This window comes from Schistocerca gregaria, chromosome 8 (genome assembly GCF_023897955.1).
Source record: "Schistocerca gregaria isolate iqSchGreg1 chromosome 8, iqSchGreg1.2, whole genome shotgun sequence".
In the NCBI taxonomy this organism is placed as follows: domain Eukaryota; kingdom Metazoa; phylum Arthropoda; class Insecta; order Orthoptera; family Acrididae; genus Schistocerca; species Schistocerca gregaria.
In genome coordinates this window covers 80,635,088-80,650,271 of record NC_064927.1, presented here as the reverse complement: position 1 = coordinate 80,650,271, position 15,184 = coordinate 80,635,088, and the positions used below count along the sequence as shown (strand labels likewise).

At 45.2% G+C, this 15,184-nt stretch overlaps 1 protein-coding gene and 1 non-coding gene across 6 annotated transcripts in view; one reads left to right on the top strand and one right to left on the bottom strand.

The window, feature by feature from the left end:
* The window catches only part of LOC126284389 (tau-tubulin kinase homolog Asator-like), a 556,186-nt gene that overhangs the window by 427,634 nt on the left and 113,368 nt on the right, over positions 1 to 15,184 (top strand). For all 5 annotated transcript variants that reach the window (XM_049983277.1, XM_049983281.1, XM_049983279.1 and 2 more), the window contains one exon: positions 3,716 to 3,839. In XM_049983277.1, coding sequence (XP_049839234.1) covers positions 3,716 to 3,839 — 124 coding nt within the window. The remainder of the gene's footprint in view (positions 1 to 3,715; positions 3,840 to 15,184) is intronic.
* Positions 4,455 to 4,528, bottom strand: Trnat-ugu (transfer RNA threonine (anticodon UGU)). Its single transcript has one exon. It is a non-coding gene; the product is annotated as a tRNA-Thr (tRNA).

Genomic DNA, 15,184 nt, shown 5'->3' with positions numbered 1-15,184 from the left:
GTTTTTCATATAATGTGCTTTGTGCTGCCACCTACTGCCAGGTACTCCATATCAGTAGTCAGTAGACATCGCGAGAGAGCGGAATTGGGCGCGCCGAGGAACTTACGGTCTTCGAACGTGGTCAGGTGATTGGATGTCAGTCATACGTCTGTACGCGAGATTTCCACACTTCTAAACATCCCTAGGTTCACTGTTCCCGATGTGACAGTGAAGTGGAAACGCGAAAGGACACGTACAGCACAAAAGCGTACAGGCCGAACTCGTCTGTTGACTGACAGACCTCCTACGGTTGGATAGGGTCGTAATATGTTATAGGCAAATATCTATCCAGACCATTACACAGGAATTACAAACTGCATCAGGATCCACTGCAAGTACTATGACAGTGTGAAGTTTATTTTCCACCACCGCGTCGTTGTCGATTTCACAGTCCATCTCATCCACCTCTGCGTTGCAAGTGTTTTGAGTGAAATGCCCATTCGATGCGCTGCTGTTTTCACGCCAATTCTACGAACATTGAGAGTTATTTAGTTCTCGGGATTTTGTAAAATTCCTGGATTCGTGTCTCGTCGCTGTGCAGCCTATGAAAGGATTGCGGTAGACTCCCAAATAAATTCCAAAGCACAGTGCAGTTTTAATACCAATATATTTCCAGGACTCTGGTGTCCGAGCCTGGTGAACTGTAGCGGTTACATAACATGTACACAAAATTTGACAGAGTTCACGTCACAACAGCCAACAAACGAGTGAGCCTACAATACGTGTGCTCGCAACCATAGCCAAAAAACCAGTCCTCCAGGGCGACCTCTGTTTATACTTTTGTTAGCAATTACATACAATGAAAATTACGGTTTTATGTAAAATCACAATTAGAAGTTAAACAGAATATAAGATACGCATTGCTAAAAACTTACAATCTCAGTGCTGAACAAGGTGAACCTATTTTCAACGTTGTTACGAGTTAATATAACATTTTCTGACCAATTATGTTACATGTAACAATTACATTTCTAAATTTGTTTCTAACAAATCAACTAGTGCCTGAATTTTAGTGCTAACATATATCGGAGATATTTATTTATATGTTCTATTTAATTTGCTGTAATCATTTTATAATGATAGGTTTACTGGTACATCCTGACCATGTGCTCTATTTCTTTCGATTAGTTACAGTATTAATTTTACATTTATATTGTGTTTCTCACATAAGAACAATGTTAAATGCTTTTGGCACATTCAAAATACACACAGTGGCTTTCACACACATGGTTTCAGTAAAGCATGGTTTTCGAATTATATGTATACTGAAATAGAATGTTTACATTCCAAGGCGAGTGAAGAAACTTATTACTTACTCAGGCAAAAATTCAACAATGGAAAATCCAGGATGGAATGTGACAATGAAAAGGAAAGTTTCCACTAACGATATGGCGGAGATGCGTGTGGTTTCAACTGCCTGAGACTGCAGTCGTGTGTGTGTGTGTGTGTGTGTGTGTGTGGTTTTTTTTTGTGTGTTGTTGACAAAGGCCTTGCTGGCCAAAAGGTCTATTTGTTGTGCCTATTTGCGACTCAGCATCTTCACTATATGGTGGGTATCAACTTTCCATTTCATAATGGTATTACTTCATCACACATACACCTGAAAGACTTGCCGTGATGGTAAAATCGAAGAAATTGAAGCTTGGGTGGCTGCTTATTCACAATTGTTCATCCTGTGCACCACTAGCGAATGCAACAGGAAAGATGGGAAATGGCTGTACACGAAGTACTCGCCTCAGACATTTTAGGGGAGCTTGTGTGGTACGGACGTTGAGTGAGAGTAGTCCCGTACTCGAGAACAAGTGTAAGGGAGTAGATGTGAGATACTACGCTGCCATTTTAGGTGAGGTATTAGTAGTGGTGGTGGTGTGTGCCGTTGCCTTCTTCTGAACTGTGACAGCGTGCTAAGTGCGTACCTGTGTCATGTCTGTAGCTGTGGCCTGTGCACGTACAGTGTAGTGAAGTGGGTGAAAGGCAGGGAGAGATCGAAACCCCGTGTCGGCACACTATCTAACCCTCTCGAATGGCATCGAGGTGACCGAGGAGCTTAATGCCACTGTCCAACAGACAGATCACTGTTACATGCCCTCACTTCGTAAGACACTGTGAACAGATTTGGAATTTAATCTGGGACGTTGGTGTGCAGCCTTAATGCCGCAGCCACTCCTCCCCGTGCTGGGCAAATACCGGCAGTGAAAATTTCACATGACACTGGGATTCAAACTGGCTATCTTCAGTGTTGAGTGCTAGTGCGTAACTGCATTTAGCAACATCCGCTACAGAGGTGGGTGACGTTTCTAACAGTCGACGATATTTGTTTTATTGAGAGTCCTTTGACCCAAAGACCTTCCTCTGTATTTTGAGGATAATTCGTTCACCTGGTATTGTCCTTTCCTATTTAAGAAAAATGTTGTGACATTGTCAAAATTTAAAAGTGTTAATGTGTGACATGCTTACAGATTATACAACAAAGTAGTGAGTTTTCCATGTTTCTCTGTGTATGAAATACTCATTGAAGTTAAGAATGATCAAAAAGGCAGAGATGTTTCTTTATACACATAGAATATCCATCTTATGCAGCAGAAACTGTCTGCTGGTCTTAGTAAGCACTGAAGATACTAAATATTGATTACTGGCATATGTAGTATTGTCCATTATGAACTTCAGAGCTGTCTGCAAAATTAGATACTAGAAGGAATAATATCTGTTCCAGCAGCAAGTAAGTGTTTCACAGTTTAGCACAAAGAATGGGCTTGACTGCTGGTTGCACGTGGCTGGGATGTGCTTGTTCTGCTAAATGGAGAAAAAGTCAAACTGATTGTACGAATTGGTCTTGAGTTCTATCATGTGTGGAAGGTCTACCTTGAAAATATAAATAAATGTAATCAAGTGAGGGACATGACATTCATTTCGTCTGTACTCCATTAGTGGTGGGTTACAAAGAAAAAGGTGAATATGCATTTACAAAGTCTGATTGCAGGAGAACATAAATTAATATAGGTGCAGAATTTCTGGGTCATTATTTCCTTTCTGATGACATGCAGATATGAAGTAGTGCAGAGTATACATTGTTACAGTGTAGTCTGTGCTTCTATACTTACTACTGAAGCAAGAAACCTCTTCTCCTCCTTAGAGCAAGATATACATGACCTGTTCAAATATTGATACTTCTATGACAAGAAATAATGAATACATTTGGACTATTGTCTGTTGCCACAAAAGTTTTGTATGTATATATGTTGGATCTGTCAGTGAATAAATACAAAAATAAGTAATATTTGTTGGTATCGGAGAGCTTGAAGGGGCATAAATCCAGTTACTGCAGTTTGATTTGAGACCATATTTGGTAAACTGTCACTCTCTTTCATTTCTGGAAAAAAATAGCAGTTCTGCATGAACCCGTGACTGATTTAGGCAATGTGTGGGCGTTACAGACACGGTCTTAAAGCAGAACTGTGAAAATTATATTTATGCCCCTTAACGACGCAGACATATTGTGGTTATTATGCTATTTGCATTGCTTTTTGCCATATGAAATTTTATTAAGTTTATTCACATTCCTTAAAGATTAAATTTTTGTTAGCTGAGTTGTATGAAGCGTGCATCCCATTTTTACGACTACATTTGTTTTTTTGCATTTTCATCTTTTCTTATAGCACACTTCATTTTCTTACAGGAAGCCAGAAACAACACCATTTCATCATGTAGGAGATGAATCCACAGACCAAAACAACAATATCACAATGACAAGTGAAGATCTACTGCAGCCAGGCCATGTGGTCAAGGAGCGCTGGAAAGTGGTGAGTACTCAGGGTGTACTGAGCCCTACTTGTTCGAACCATAATTTCGAGTCCTTTGCAGTTCTGTATGAGGTTCCAGGTTCACTGCTTCATTTGGTTACTCAAGTGACATTGAAGAGTTTATTACCCAGCACAAAATGAAAACATGTATCTACTCCACTTATAGGCCCATCCGTAGTGTTGCCATCATACTAATTACCAGAATCAAATATGCACAGTGTCCTCTGGAGCTGGGAAACCAAACCACTAATTATTGCTTCCATCACTTTACTGTGCACCACCAACTCGGGCACCTACTACTGTAATGGTGGAACACAGTGTCTTCTTGATCAACCAAGACATGTCAGAATTACACAATGTCATTTGAATCAAATTGCCATTTGCACTGTTGTAAATTATTTTGAGGCCAATTTTATACACAAGATATGCAAGACAATGGAATACTGGTGAATACATCTTTTAGATCAGCTGGATGGGAAAAATATCTAAGAAGACAGAAATGCAAAAGAAAGTACATAATGGAAAGTTTTCATCTATGGTATATTTACAATGAAATGAACACCCTTAGCTGCTTACAGGCGTTGACATACGTCAACAGGGACAGATGAAAATGTGTGCCCCGACCGGGACTCAAACCCGGGATCTCCTGCTTACATGGCAGACGCTCTATCCATCTGAGCCACCGAGGACACAGAGGATAGCGTGACTGCAGGGATTTATCTCTGACACACCTCCCGCGAAACCCACATTCTCAACGTATTGTCCCGCACTACATTCGTAGTACCCCCGCACATTATACTCATTACTCGCAGCGCGTTGCAGATTCCCATAAGAGTTGGGGCACTGTTTGTGCATTCGCACAGAAGGAGGAGATGGTCAAGTGGCTGGTGAGCCTTAACTATATATTTACTAAGATGGTATCTGTCCTTTCGGACATGTCCGAAAGAACAGATACCATCAGTGACCAAGGAGCTCATTAGAATGAAATTATAATGAAATGAACACCCTTAGTTGACATACGTAAATGGGTGGGGGTGCTAGGAATGTAGTGCGGGACAATACGTTGAGAATGTGGGTTTCGCGGAAGGCGTGCCAGAGATAAACCCCTGCAGCCACGCTGTCCTCTGTGTCCTCGGTGGCTCAGATGGATAGAGCGTCTGCCATGTAAGCAGGAAATCCCGGGTTCGAGTCCCGGTCGGGCACACATTTTCATCTGTCCCCATTGACGTATGTCAACACCTGTAAGCAGCTACGGGTGTTCATTTCATTGTAATTTCATTCTAACAAGCTGCTTGGTCACTGATGGTATCTGTTCTTTCTTAGTAAACATATGGTATATTTGTCCTATAGACTGTATCCAGAAGCATTAATAGGTCATTCCTGTCTATCCTATGTCAGATTTGACACAAAGTTGTAATTACTTGAATTTTTCTTGACTAAAGTGCACACCACCACCTTAAACTGTCTACCTTGTAACCTCATAGAGGAGGAGTTGAACAGCAGGCAGCTACATTTAAAATGCTTAGAAGTGGACCAAGCTATCAGCGAAAGTCCTTCTTCAGAGCAAAATCCTTCTTCAGAGGTAGAAAAAGTGTGCACTTGCCCCCCTCCCCCCCCCCCCCCCCCACACACACACACTTGAGGAAGAATGTAGCAATTCCAGTTCCAAAGAAGGCAGGTGTGAACATTACAGAACTGTCATTTTAATAAGTTGTGGTTGCAAAATGCCGACACACATTGTTTACACAAGAATGGAAAGACTTGCAGAAGCTGACCTCAGGGAGCTCAGTTTGCGTTCCAGAGAAATGTAGGAACATACGAGACAGTAATAACTGTACAACTTATCTTAGAAGATAGATTGAAGCAATGCAAATCTTCATTTACAGCCCATGTAGATTTAGAGACAGCTGTTGACAACGTTGAAAGAAATACAGCCTTCAAAATTCTGAAAGTGTTATGGATGAAAAACAGTTTGTGAAAAGTTATCTACAGCTTGTACAGAAACAGTAGTTAAGAAGGGAGTGAGGCAGGTTTGTGGTATCCTCTTGATGTTATGTGATTAGTACACTTAGCAAGCACTAAAGGGACCAAGGAGAAATTTGGAAAAGAAGTTAAAGATCAGTAAGAAGAAATAAAGACTTAGAGGTCTGCCAGTGGCAGTGAAATTCAAACGTCTTCACAACCTTTTTCCAAAAAAAAAAAAAAATGAAACCGCTGTGATGGACACTCAGATGGTGTCGTCTTTGCCAAGTTTTTGTTGAGCCATCTCAACAAAAATCATTAAACATTCATCTGATAAGATCTGTCAACTGCATCTTTATCATCTGAACTCCAGTGGAGGACATCCTATCTACATACTTCCGACTCTCAACCTTTTTTTCACCCGTTTGTTACACATGGTCTTTCTTGGCATAGTGAGGCATTGTCCCTGGATGCCGGACTTCTCTTCGCTAGTGGCTCCATAACATCAGACTTAACAAGTCACTGACAAACGTCACTGATGAAATTGACATTTTGACTATGGTTAATTCCCTTCTTCTGGATCTGTTGGTGTATTTTATGTCCAGTGTCACAACTGTTTTGCTGAGAATTTTATCACAAATTAAGGAAAAAAAGCATTTGTTATTGGCCTCTTGTGGTTGAAGAGGTGAGATATAATATTGTAATTGGTTTCCTGTGGTTGAAGGGCTGGATACCCCATCATATATTGCCTCTTGCATTGTGCGCCATGAGTGGCAGCCATAGGTTAATGGGGTGTGGACTCCCGTTTTGCTCATGCTGGACACAGGTCACATGGTGGCAGCTCTGGCCAGTAACATTGACATCTCCTTTTGCTTGTGCGGCCTGTTGTTGGGCTCTGGTGGCTGGCAATCATGATTTTACAAATCTTAGTTTTCTGCTGTATTTTGCGTAGGTATAGGAACAAACAAGCAGTTCCTGTGGTCAATGATGGGATTCACAAAGTGAACGGATAGCGAGAAACAGACTCTAAAACATAGCGAAGTTGTCGTAAATGTGCACAAACAGTCCAGCAAGCACTCTAAACTGAAATGTATGACGGGCAAGGAAGGTCACTCTACTAATCAAGTATTTACCGGCACTCTAGAGTTGGTGGGTGGCCCACTGGATATGCCTGTGGCTGCAGCGGTGCCCTCACGGGAGCAAGCTGTGGCTGGATTATGTAGCCTGAGTATCTGTGATCTGTCTTCCTTACTGATACTTGGGCAAGCAAGTGCAAAACACTGTCAGATACTAAACTCGGGCCATCCGTTCTCTACATGTTGTTGGAATATTTCATTGGCCTCTCTGATCTCGCATTTCATTGTCTGTGGCTGCTTGCCGAGTACACAGGTTTTCCTGAATTTTCTTTTCCTGTCAAAGTCTTACTTCAGATTTCTTGTACTGCCCAAGTTGAATTCTCTGTCAGGGCTTTGATTACCTCTTACTATGTCTTGCAATGGCGAATATCCTCCCCACTGGCTTCCCACACCTCCTGAAATGGTACACCACTGCCTAACCCACATGATGGAGTATCCCCCTGTGGGTCCGAGGGTTAGAATAGGCCCGAAGCATTCCTGCCTGTCATACGAGGCGACTAAAAGGAGTTTCACACGTTTTGACCTTTGTGTGATTGTCTCCTGTACAGTATGACCTCCATTCTTCAAAATTTTCCAAAAGAGCGAGCCAATTGGGGAAGGGCACCTTACAAAGTGCATTGTGCCCATTGTGCATTGAGATCTTTAGCCCACTTTCTCGTCGTCACATTGCAGTCCTGCCCATTCTCCATCTCTTGAGTGAAGACACCTTCCTGGGTGTATTTTCCACCAGGCACTACGCAGTGTTGATTTGTGTGTCGACGATGACCATGGACTTCTTTCAACCTGATAACCAGCATGATAGCCACTCCATTATGGTGGGGTTGCCATGTACCCTGTTGGTTGTAGCCCCTTGACCACACAGGGATGACTCTGCCGATGCCTGCGCCATTAACTCCCCACATATGTGCCAAGGGGTAGATGCCCATTCCCCTGGGGCATCAGGACTCCCAGCAATGACCATCCTGCCAGATGGCCTTTGCTGCGGCTGGGTGACACCGGTGGGGAGGGCCCCTGGTCGGAGAGAGTGGCATCAGGGCATATAACACGTGATGAAGCATAGTCCATCATCATCTCTTGCTGGTATGCCTAGAAGTATGACCCCATATCGTTCCCCTTCCTGGCCACACCATGGGAGGAACATTAGGCTGGCAGCGGATATTATTCACCCCGGTACCTTGTATGTTTGAGATCTGATGGGAAATCTTTCACGACGATGAAGCCTCAGTTTTTTGTTGAGCATTTAGAGGGCAAGTTCGAGGAGGTGGAGGGCTTGTCCAAAATGAGATCTGGGCCAGTCTTGATCAAAACAGCATCCTCTGCTCAGTCACAGGAGTTACTCACTTGTAACAAACTGGGGGATGTTTATATAACTATCATACCTCATAAGAGCTTAAATATGGTCCAGGGTGTTATATTTCACAGAGACCTGCTTTAGCAGCCTGACGATGAGGTGTGCGCCAATTTAGAGTTGCAAGGTGTACATTTTGTCCTGCGTGTCCACCAGGGTCCGAAGGATAATCAGGTTGCCACCGGTGCCTTCATCTTGGCCTTTGAGGGTGATACATTGCTCGAGATGGTCAAGGTGATGGTCTACCGGTGTGATATAAAGCCATATATCCCTCCCCCAATGCAGTGCTATAAGTGCTGGAAGTTAGGCCATATGTCTTCCTGCTGTACTTCCAGTGCCACATGGCGAGATTGCGGACACCCATCACATCCCGATACTCCATGTGCCCCGCTTCCCTCTGTGTCAACTGCGGAGAGCACCATTTGCCTCAGTCACCTGACTGTAGGATTCTCCAGAAGGAAAGGAAAATCATGGAGTAAAAGACCCTGGACAGACTGACCTACACTGAGGCTAAGAGAAAATCTGAACGCCTGCATACTGTGTGTATGACACCGTCTTATGCCACCGCTACCACAGTTCTGGCACCATCAGCTCCGCCAACCCAGGTCACCTCTCAGAGTTGGAAGACTACACATGCCCCCTTGATGGTGGAAGGCATTTCCCTCCCTGTTGCTCCTGCACCACCTACTTCAGGAGCAACACACACCCCCCCACCCCACCCCACCCCACCCCACACCAACCATCAGGGACATCCGTCCCCCCTTCTAAGCTGGAGAAACTTAAGTCTTCTTCGGCTTCTTTTGCTAGGAAGGGGTCCCTTGGGTCACTCCCTTCCCAGGTTTCTTCTAGTTGGAAAGATGACACTCACCAGTGGCTTAAGAGCCCAAAAGCAGCTGGTCGTAGGGTTTCACGCTCATCCTCGGTCACGGAGTCTGAGCCAGTGAAGTCCTTCCAGCCAGGGAAACCCAAGGAGCAGCGAGAGAAATCCCAAAAGAAAACCCCTAAGACCAAGGAAATTGCGGTGGCACCCACACCACCGCTACCTGCAAGCTCTGCGGCTGAGGATGTGGTGGAGATTTTGGCATCCGCAGAGGACCTAGATCTCGCCAGACCCTCAGACACAATGGATATAGACTGCTCAGGCAATAAATCGGTGGCAGCAGGTGACTCTGAGGCATAAACCTCATTGAATGTTCCAGGCCTTCCCAGTCTCACGATGTCATCCTCCAGTGGAATTTCAGTGGTTATTTCCACCACCTGGCAGCTACGGCAACTGTTAAGCTTTGCATCTGCTATCTGCATTGCCCTCCAGGAAACCTGGTTCCCAGCAATGCGGACCTCTGCCCTCCACGGCTATATGGGATATTACAGGAACCGTAGCAACTATAATCGAGTGTCAGGGGGAGTTTGCATTTATGTCCTAAACTCGGTCTGTAGTGAACATGTGCCACTTCAAACCCCTCTTGAAGCTGTGGCTGTCAGAATAAGGACAACACAGAAAATAAATGTCTGCAACATACATCTCCCTCCAGATGGTGCAGTACCCGTGAATGTATTAGCTGCACTGATTGATCAACTCCCTAAACCTTTCCAACTTCTGGGTGATTTTAATGCCCATAACCCCCTTGTGGGGTGGTACCATGCTTACTGGCCGAGGGAGAGATGACAAAACTTTACTGTCGCAATTCGACCTCTGCCTCTTAAATACTGGGGCCGCCACACATTTCAGTGTGGCTCACGGTAGTTACTCGGCCATTGATTTATCAATTTGAAGCCCAGGACTTCTCCCATCTATCCACTGGAGAGCACATGATGACCTGTGTTGTAGTGACTACTTCTCCATCTTCCTGTCAGTGCCCTAGCATTAGGCACACAGACGCCTGCCCAGATGGGCTTTGAACAAGGTGGACTGGGGAAATTTCACCTCTGCTGTCACCACTGAATCTCTCCCACACTGTAACATCGATGTGATGGGTGAGCAGGTGACTAGCACAATTGTTTCTGTGGCAGAAAACTCGATCTGTCGCTCTTTAGGGTGCCCGAGGCATAAGGCAGTCCCTCGGTGGTCGCCGGAAGTCGCTGAAGCAATTAAGGAGTGTCGGCGAGCTCTACAATACCATAAGCAGCACCCTTCCCTGGAGCACTTCATAGCCTTCAAACAGCTCTGTGCCTGTGTTCACTACCTTATCAAACAGTGGAAGAAGGAGTGTTGGGAGAGATACGTCTCCACCATTGGGTGCCATATGTCGCCTTCCCAAGTATGGGCAAAGATCAAACGTCTTTTCGGGTACCAGACCCTGGTGTTACCATAAATGGCGAGTTACGTACTGACGCAAATCCAAGTGCCGAGCACTTTGCTCAAGCCTCTTTATCGGAGAATTACCCCTCAGCCTTTCGCACACTCAAATTGTGGCTGGAAGGGAACATCCTCTCATTCGCTGCACGCTGCAGTGAATCCCGTAACGCCACATTTACAGTGTGGGAGCTCCTCAGTGCCCTTGCACATTGCCCCGACACAGCTCCTGGGCCTGATTGCATCCACAGCCAGATGATTAAACATCTCTCATCTGACTACAAGCAACATCTTCTCATCTTCAACCAGATCTGGTGCAATGTTGTCTTTCCATCGCAGTGGTGGGAGAGCACCATCATTCCAGTGCTCAAACCTGGTAAAAACCTGCTTGATGTGGATAGCTATCAGCCCATCAGCCTCACCAACGTTCTTTGTAAGCTGCTGGAACTTGTGGTATGTTGGCGGTTGGGTTAGGTCCTGGAGTCGTGTGGCTTGCTGGCTCCATGTCAGGGCGGCTTCTGCCAGGGTCGCTCTACCACTGATAATCTTCTGTTCATCAAGTCTGCCGTCTGAACAGCCTTTTCCATATGGCAACACGTGATTGCCATCTTTTTTTACTTCTGTAAAGCATACGACATTACTTGGCAACGTCATATCCTTGCCACATTGTAGGAGTTAAGTCTCCAGGGACCACTCCCGATTTTTATCCAAAACTTCCTGTCGCTCTGTACTTTCCGTGTCGTCCAAGTTGGTGACTCCCATAGTTCCATCGATATCCAGGAGAATTAAGAGTCCCACAGGTCTCTGTATTGAGCGTCTCTCTATTTCTAGTGGCCATTAACGGTGTAGCAGCAGCTGTCTGGCCCTCCGTCTCACCTCCTCCAAATGTAGACGAATTCTGCATTTCTTACTGCTGCTCCAGTACTACTGTTGCTGAGTGGCGCCTCCAGAGAGCCATCCACAAGGTGTAGTCATGGGCTCTAGCCCATGGCTTCCAGTTTTCATCCGCAAAGTCGTGTGTCGTGCACTTCTGTCGGCGTCTTACCGCTCATCCGGAGCCCAGACTTTACCTTAATGACAATCCACTCACTGTAGTAGAGACATATGAATACCTAGGACTGGTTTCTGATGCTTGACTGACTTGGCTCCCTCATCTTCGTCAGCTTAAGCAGAAGTGCTGGCAGCACCTCAATGCTCTCTGTTGCCAGAGCAACACCAATTGGGGTGCAGATCGCTGTACGCTGCTGCAGCTCTACAGAGCCCTTGTCCAATCCCAATTTGACTGTGGGAGTGTGGTTTAAGGTTCAGTGCCTTCAGCATTGCATTTACTCAACACTGAGCACCACTGTGGGGTTCGATTAGCGACAGGAGCTTTTAGGACGAGTCCGGTGACCAGAGTACTGGTGGAGGCTGGCGTCCCTCCACTGCAGATCAGACGTGCGCAACTGCTCGCCAGCTACACAGCACACATTCATAGTTCCCCTGAGCATCCGTACTACCGTATTCTTTTCCTGCCTGCGACAGTCCATCTCCTGCATCGGCGGCCCAGATCGGGGCTAACGTTTGCATTTCGCGAGCAGTCCCTTCTCTCCGAACTGGAGTCCTTCCCTTTACCACCTCTATTTGCGGTCCGTTCACATGTGCCTCCATGGTGTACACCTCGACCGTAGCTTCATGTGGACCTTTTGCATGGCCTAAGGACTCTGTTAACCCTGCCACTCTCCGCTGTCACTTCATCTCGATTCTTGACGTGTTACGGAGCTCTGAAGTGGTTTTCACCGATGGATGAATGGCTGATGGTCATTTAGGCTTCACTTATGTTCATGGAGGACATATTGAGCAGCACTCCTTGCCAGTTGGCTGCAGTGTTTTCACTGCAGAGCTGGTGACCATATCTCATGCTCTTGAGTACATCCACTCATGCCCTGGTGAGTCATTTCTCCTGTGTACTGACTCATTGAGCAGCCTACAAGCTATCGACCAGTGCTACCCTCGCCACCCTGTGGTAGCTTCCATTCAGGAGTCCATCTATGCCCTGCAACAGTCCCGCCATTCCGGGGTGTTTGTGTGGACCCCAGGACACGTTGGAATCCCCGGCAACGAACTTGCTGACAGGCTGGCCAAACAGGCGATGCGGAAACCGCTTCTGGAGATAGGTGTCTCCAAAGCTGACCTGCGTTCTGTCTTACACTGCAGGGTTTACCAGTTTTGGGAAATGGAATGGCATAACAGAACTCACAACAAACTGCGTGTCATTAAGGAGACTACGAATATGTGGAAGTCTTCCATGCGGGCCTCTCACAGGGAATCAGTTGTCTTCTGCCGGCTCCACATTGGCTATATGTGGGTAACCCATGGTTACCTACTCCATCACGAGGACCCAACTCAGTATCGCTGTAGCTCACAAATGACAGTTGTCCACCTTTTGTTGGACTGCCCACTTTCAGCCACTCTGCGGCAGGCTTTTAACTTTCCCAGCACCCTGTCTTCGTTGTTGGGTGACAATGCCTCCGCAGCAGCGTTTTAGACATGAGAGTGGGTTTTGTGCTCCTATGTATGTTTTAGCGCATGTCCTTTGTCCCTCTGTGTCCTCCCCCCTAGTGCTTTTAGGGTAGAGATTTTAATGTGTGCCAGAGTGGCTGGCTTTCCCTTTTTATTCTTGTAGTTGGCCAGCTCCTGTAATCTGCTTTCATGTTTTACTCTCTTCTGTTTCTAGGGTTTCTCTGTTGTTTTCTTGTCCTCTCTTGTTTCTTTTAGTGTTTGTTGCCTTCCCTTCATTCCTGTGGCTTTTCCTTTCTTTCTGTTTTGCACTATATGTTTTGTCCATTTTATTCTCACACTTGTGGCATTGTTTTGTTAGGAACAAGGGACCGATGACCTCATAGTTTGGTCCCTTCTCCCACCTTTAAATCAACCAACCAACCAACCAACCAACCATGATGGAGTACCTGTTCTTTTTGCTGTATGCCTCTCTTCTTCCAATCCCCCCACCCCTGCTCTCCAAGTGTAACAGTTTGCTGCGATATGAAATGGTACAATCACATGGTATGAATTGTAGGTTGTAGGTAAGGTGGCTGGCAGTTGTCTGTTCATTTGCAGCATACTGGGAAAATGCAGTCAGTTTACAAAGGCGACTGCTTATAAATCACTTTTACATACAATCTTAGAGTATTATTGAAGGACAGGAAGGGGGGGGGGGGGGGGTCCATAACAAATAGGACTAATGGGGACATTGAATTTGTACAAAGAAGGGCTGCACAGATGGTCACAAGTTCGTTTGGTTTGGGGGAGCACCATACACACATCAAAAAACCTGAATTGACACACACTTGAAGACAGACATTGGTTATCCCCACAAAATCCTCCTAACAAAATTTTGAGAACTAGTATTATGTGAGGAATTTACAGATGTTCTTTGTTCCCTTTTCATATGTGTCCCATAGAGACTACAGGGACAAGATTAGAATAATTGCAGTGCTTACATAGGCATTTAAGTAGTCATTCTTCCCAGACTCTAGACACTCCTGGAGTGGGGATAACCCTAACATGTGGTACCCTCTGTCACACACTTCAGTGGTTTGCAGTGTGTGCAGGTGAATATTTTACACAGTGTGTTTTATTTAATGCATATCTACTTATGAATCTATGAGGGAGGCAGTCTTGTAGCACTTGTTCTGTATGAAATCTGCAAGCCAGTTTTTATGCACTTCTTATACACTGGAAGGAACAAAATGTGACACCCTGAAGAATGAGGACATTTGTGAGGTGACCGGTAGTTTATCATTCCAGGAGTATATGATGATAAATCCAGACCAAATGAAACATAACATCACAGTAGAGGTGCTCAGACAGTCTCATCAATACACATCAGTGCACCCTCCCTTGCCCCCCCCCCCCCCCCCAATCACCCTGGCAGCAACACAGGCATGTGTTCTTACATGAAAATGCTCATAAAGGTGCCGAATGACATCTTGCGATAGATTGTTGTGGGCAGCTTGTGCCTTTTGATGTATTTCAGCAATGGTTCATGCAGGCTGCAGAGAGCCAGTAATTTCCCACTTCATCTTGTCCCATGTGTGCTCAATTGCTGAGAGATCTGGTTATCTCACTGGACAGCACAATTATTGTCTACCATAAAGAGCGTAGTGTGTTGCAGCAGACTTATGTGGACATGCATTGTGCTGCTGGAAAAGCACGTATGTGTTCAACAGTGTAAGGGGTTCCCAGCAAAACTTCTGCACCATAGTTGAAGCAACCTTTGCAACATGTGGAGCTTGTCCACATGTTGTGGGAGGAGGTGTAGTAGATAGGGGAGGGGCTATGATGTAGTGTCACTGATTTCATTGTCTTCTTTCTATAAATTTAGGTTGTCATCATCCATAAAAAGAAACACTGCACTACAATCAGCTCATGCTTATACATTGTAATTTTATGCATGAAACATAAATACTCTCTTTGGAAGGAGCAATCTGATCAGTATATGGTTGCACTCTTCATATCTGGTAAACACTTAGAGTGGCATGATAAAAGACAAAGACTTTTATGTTTGGTTTGGCAAAAAAAATTTAAATCTAATTTCTGCGTAGTTGTGCTAATGCATGTTAAA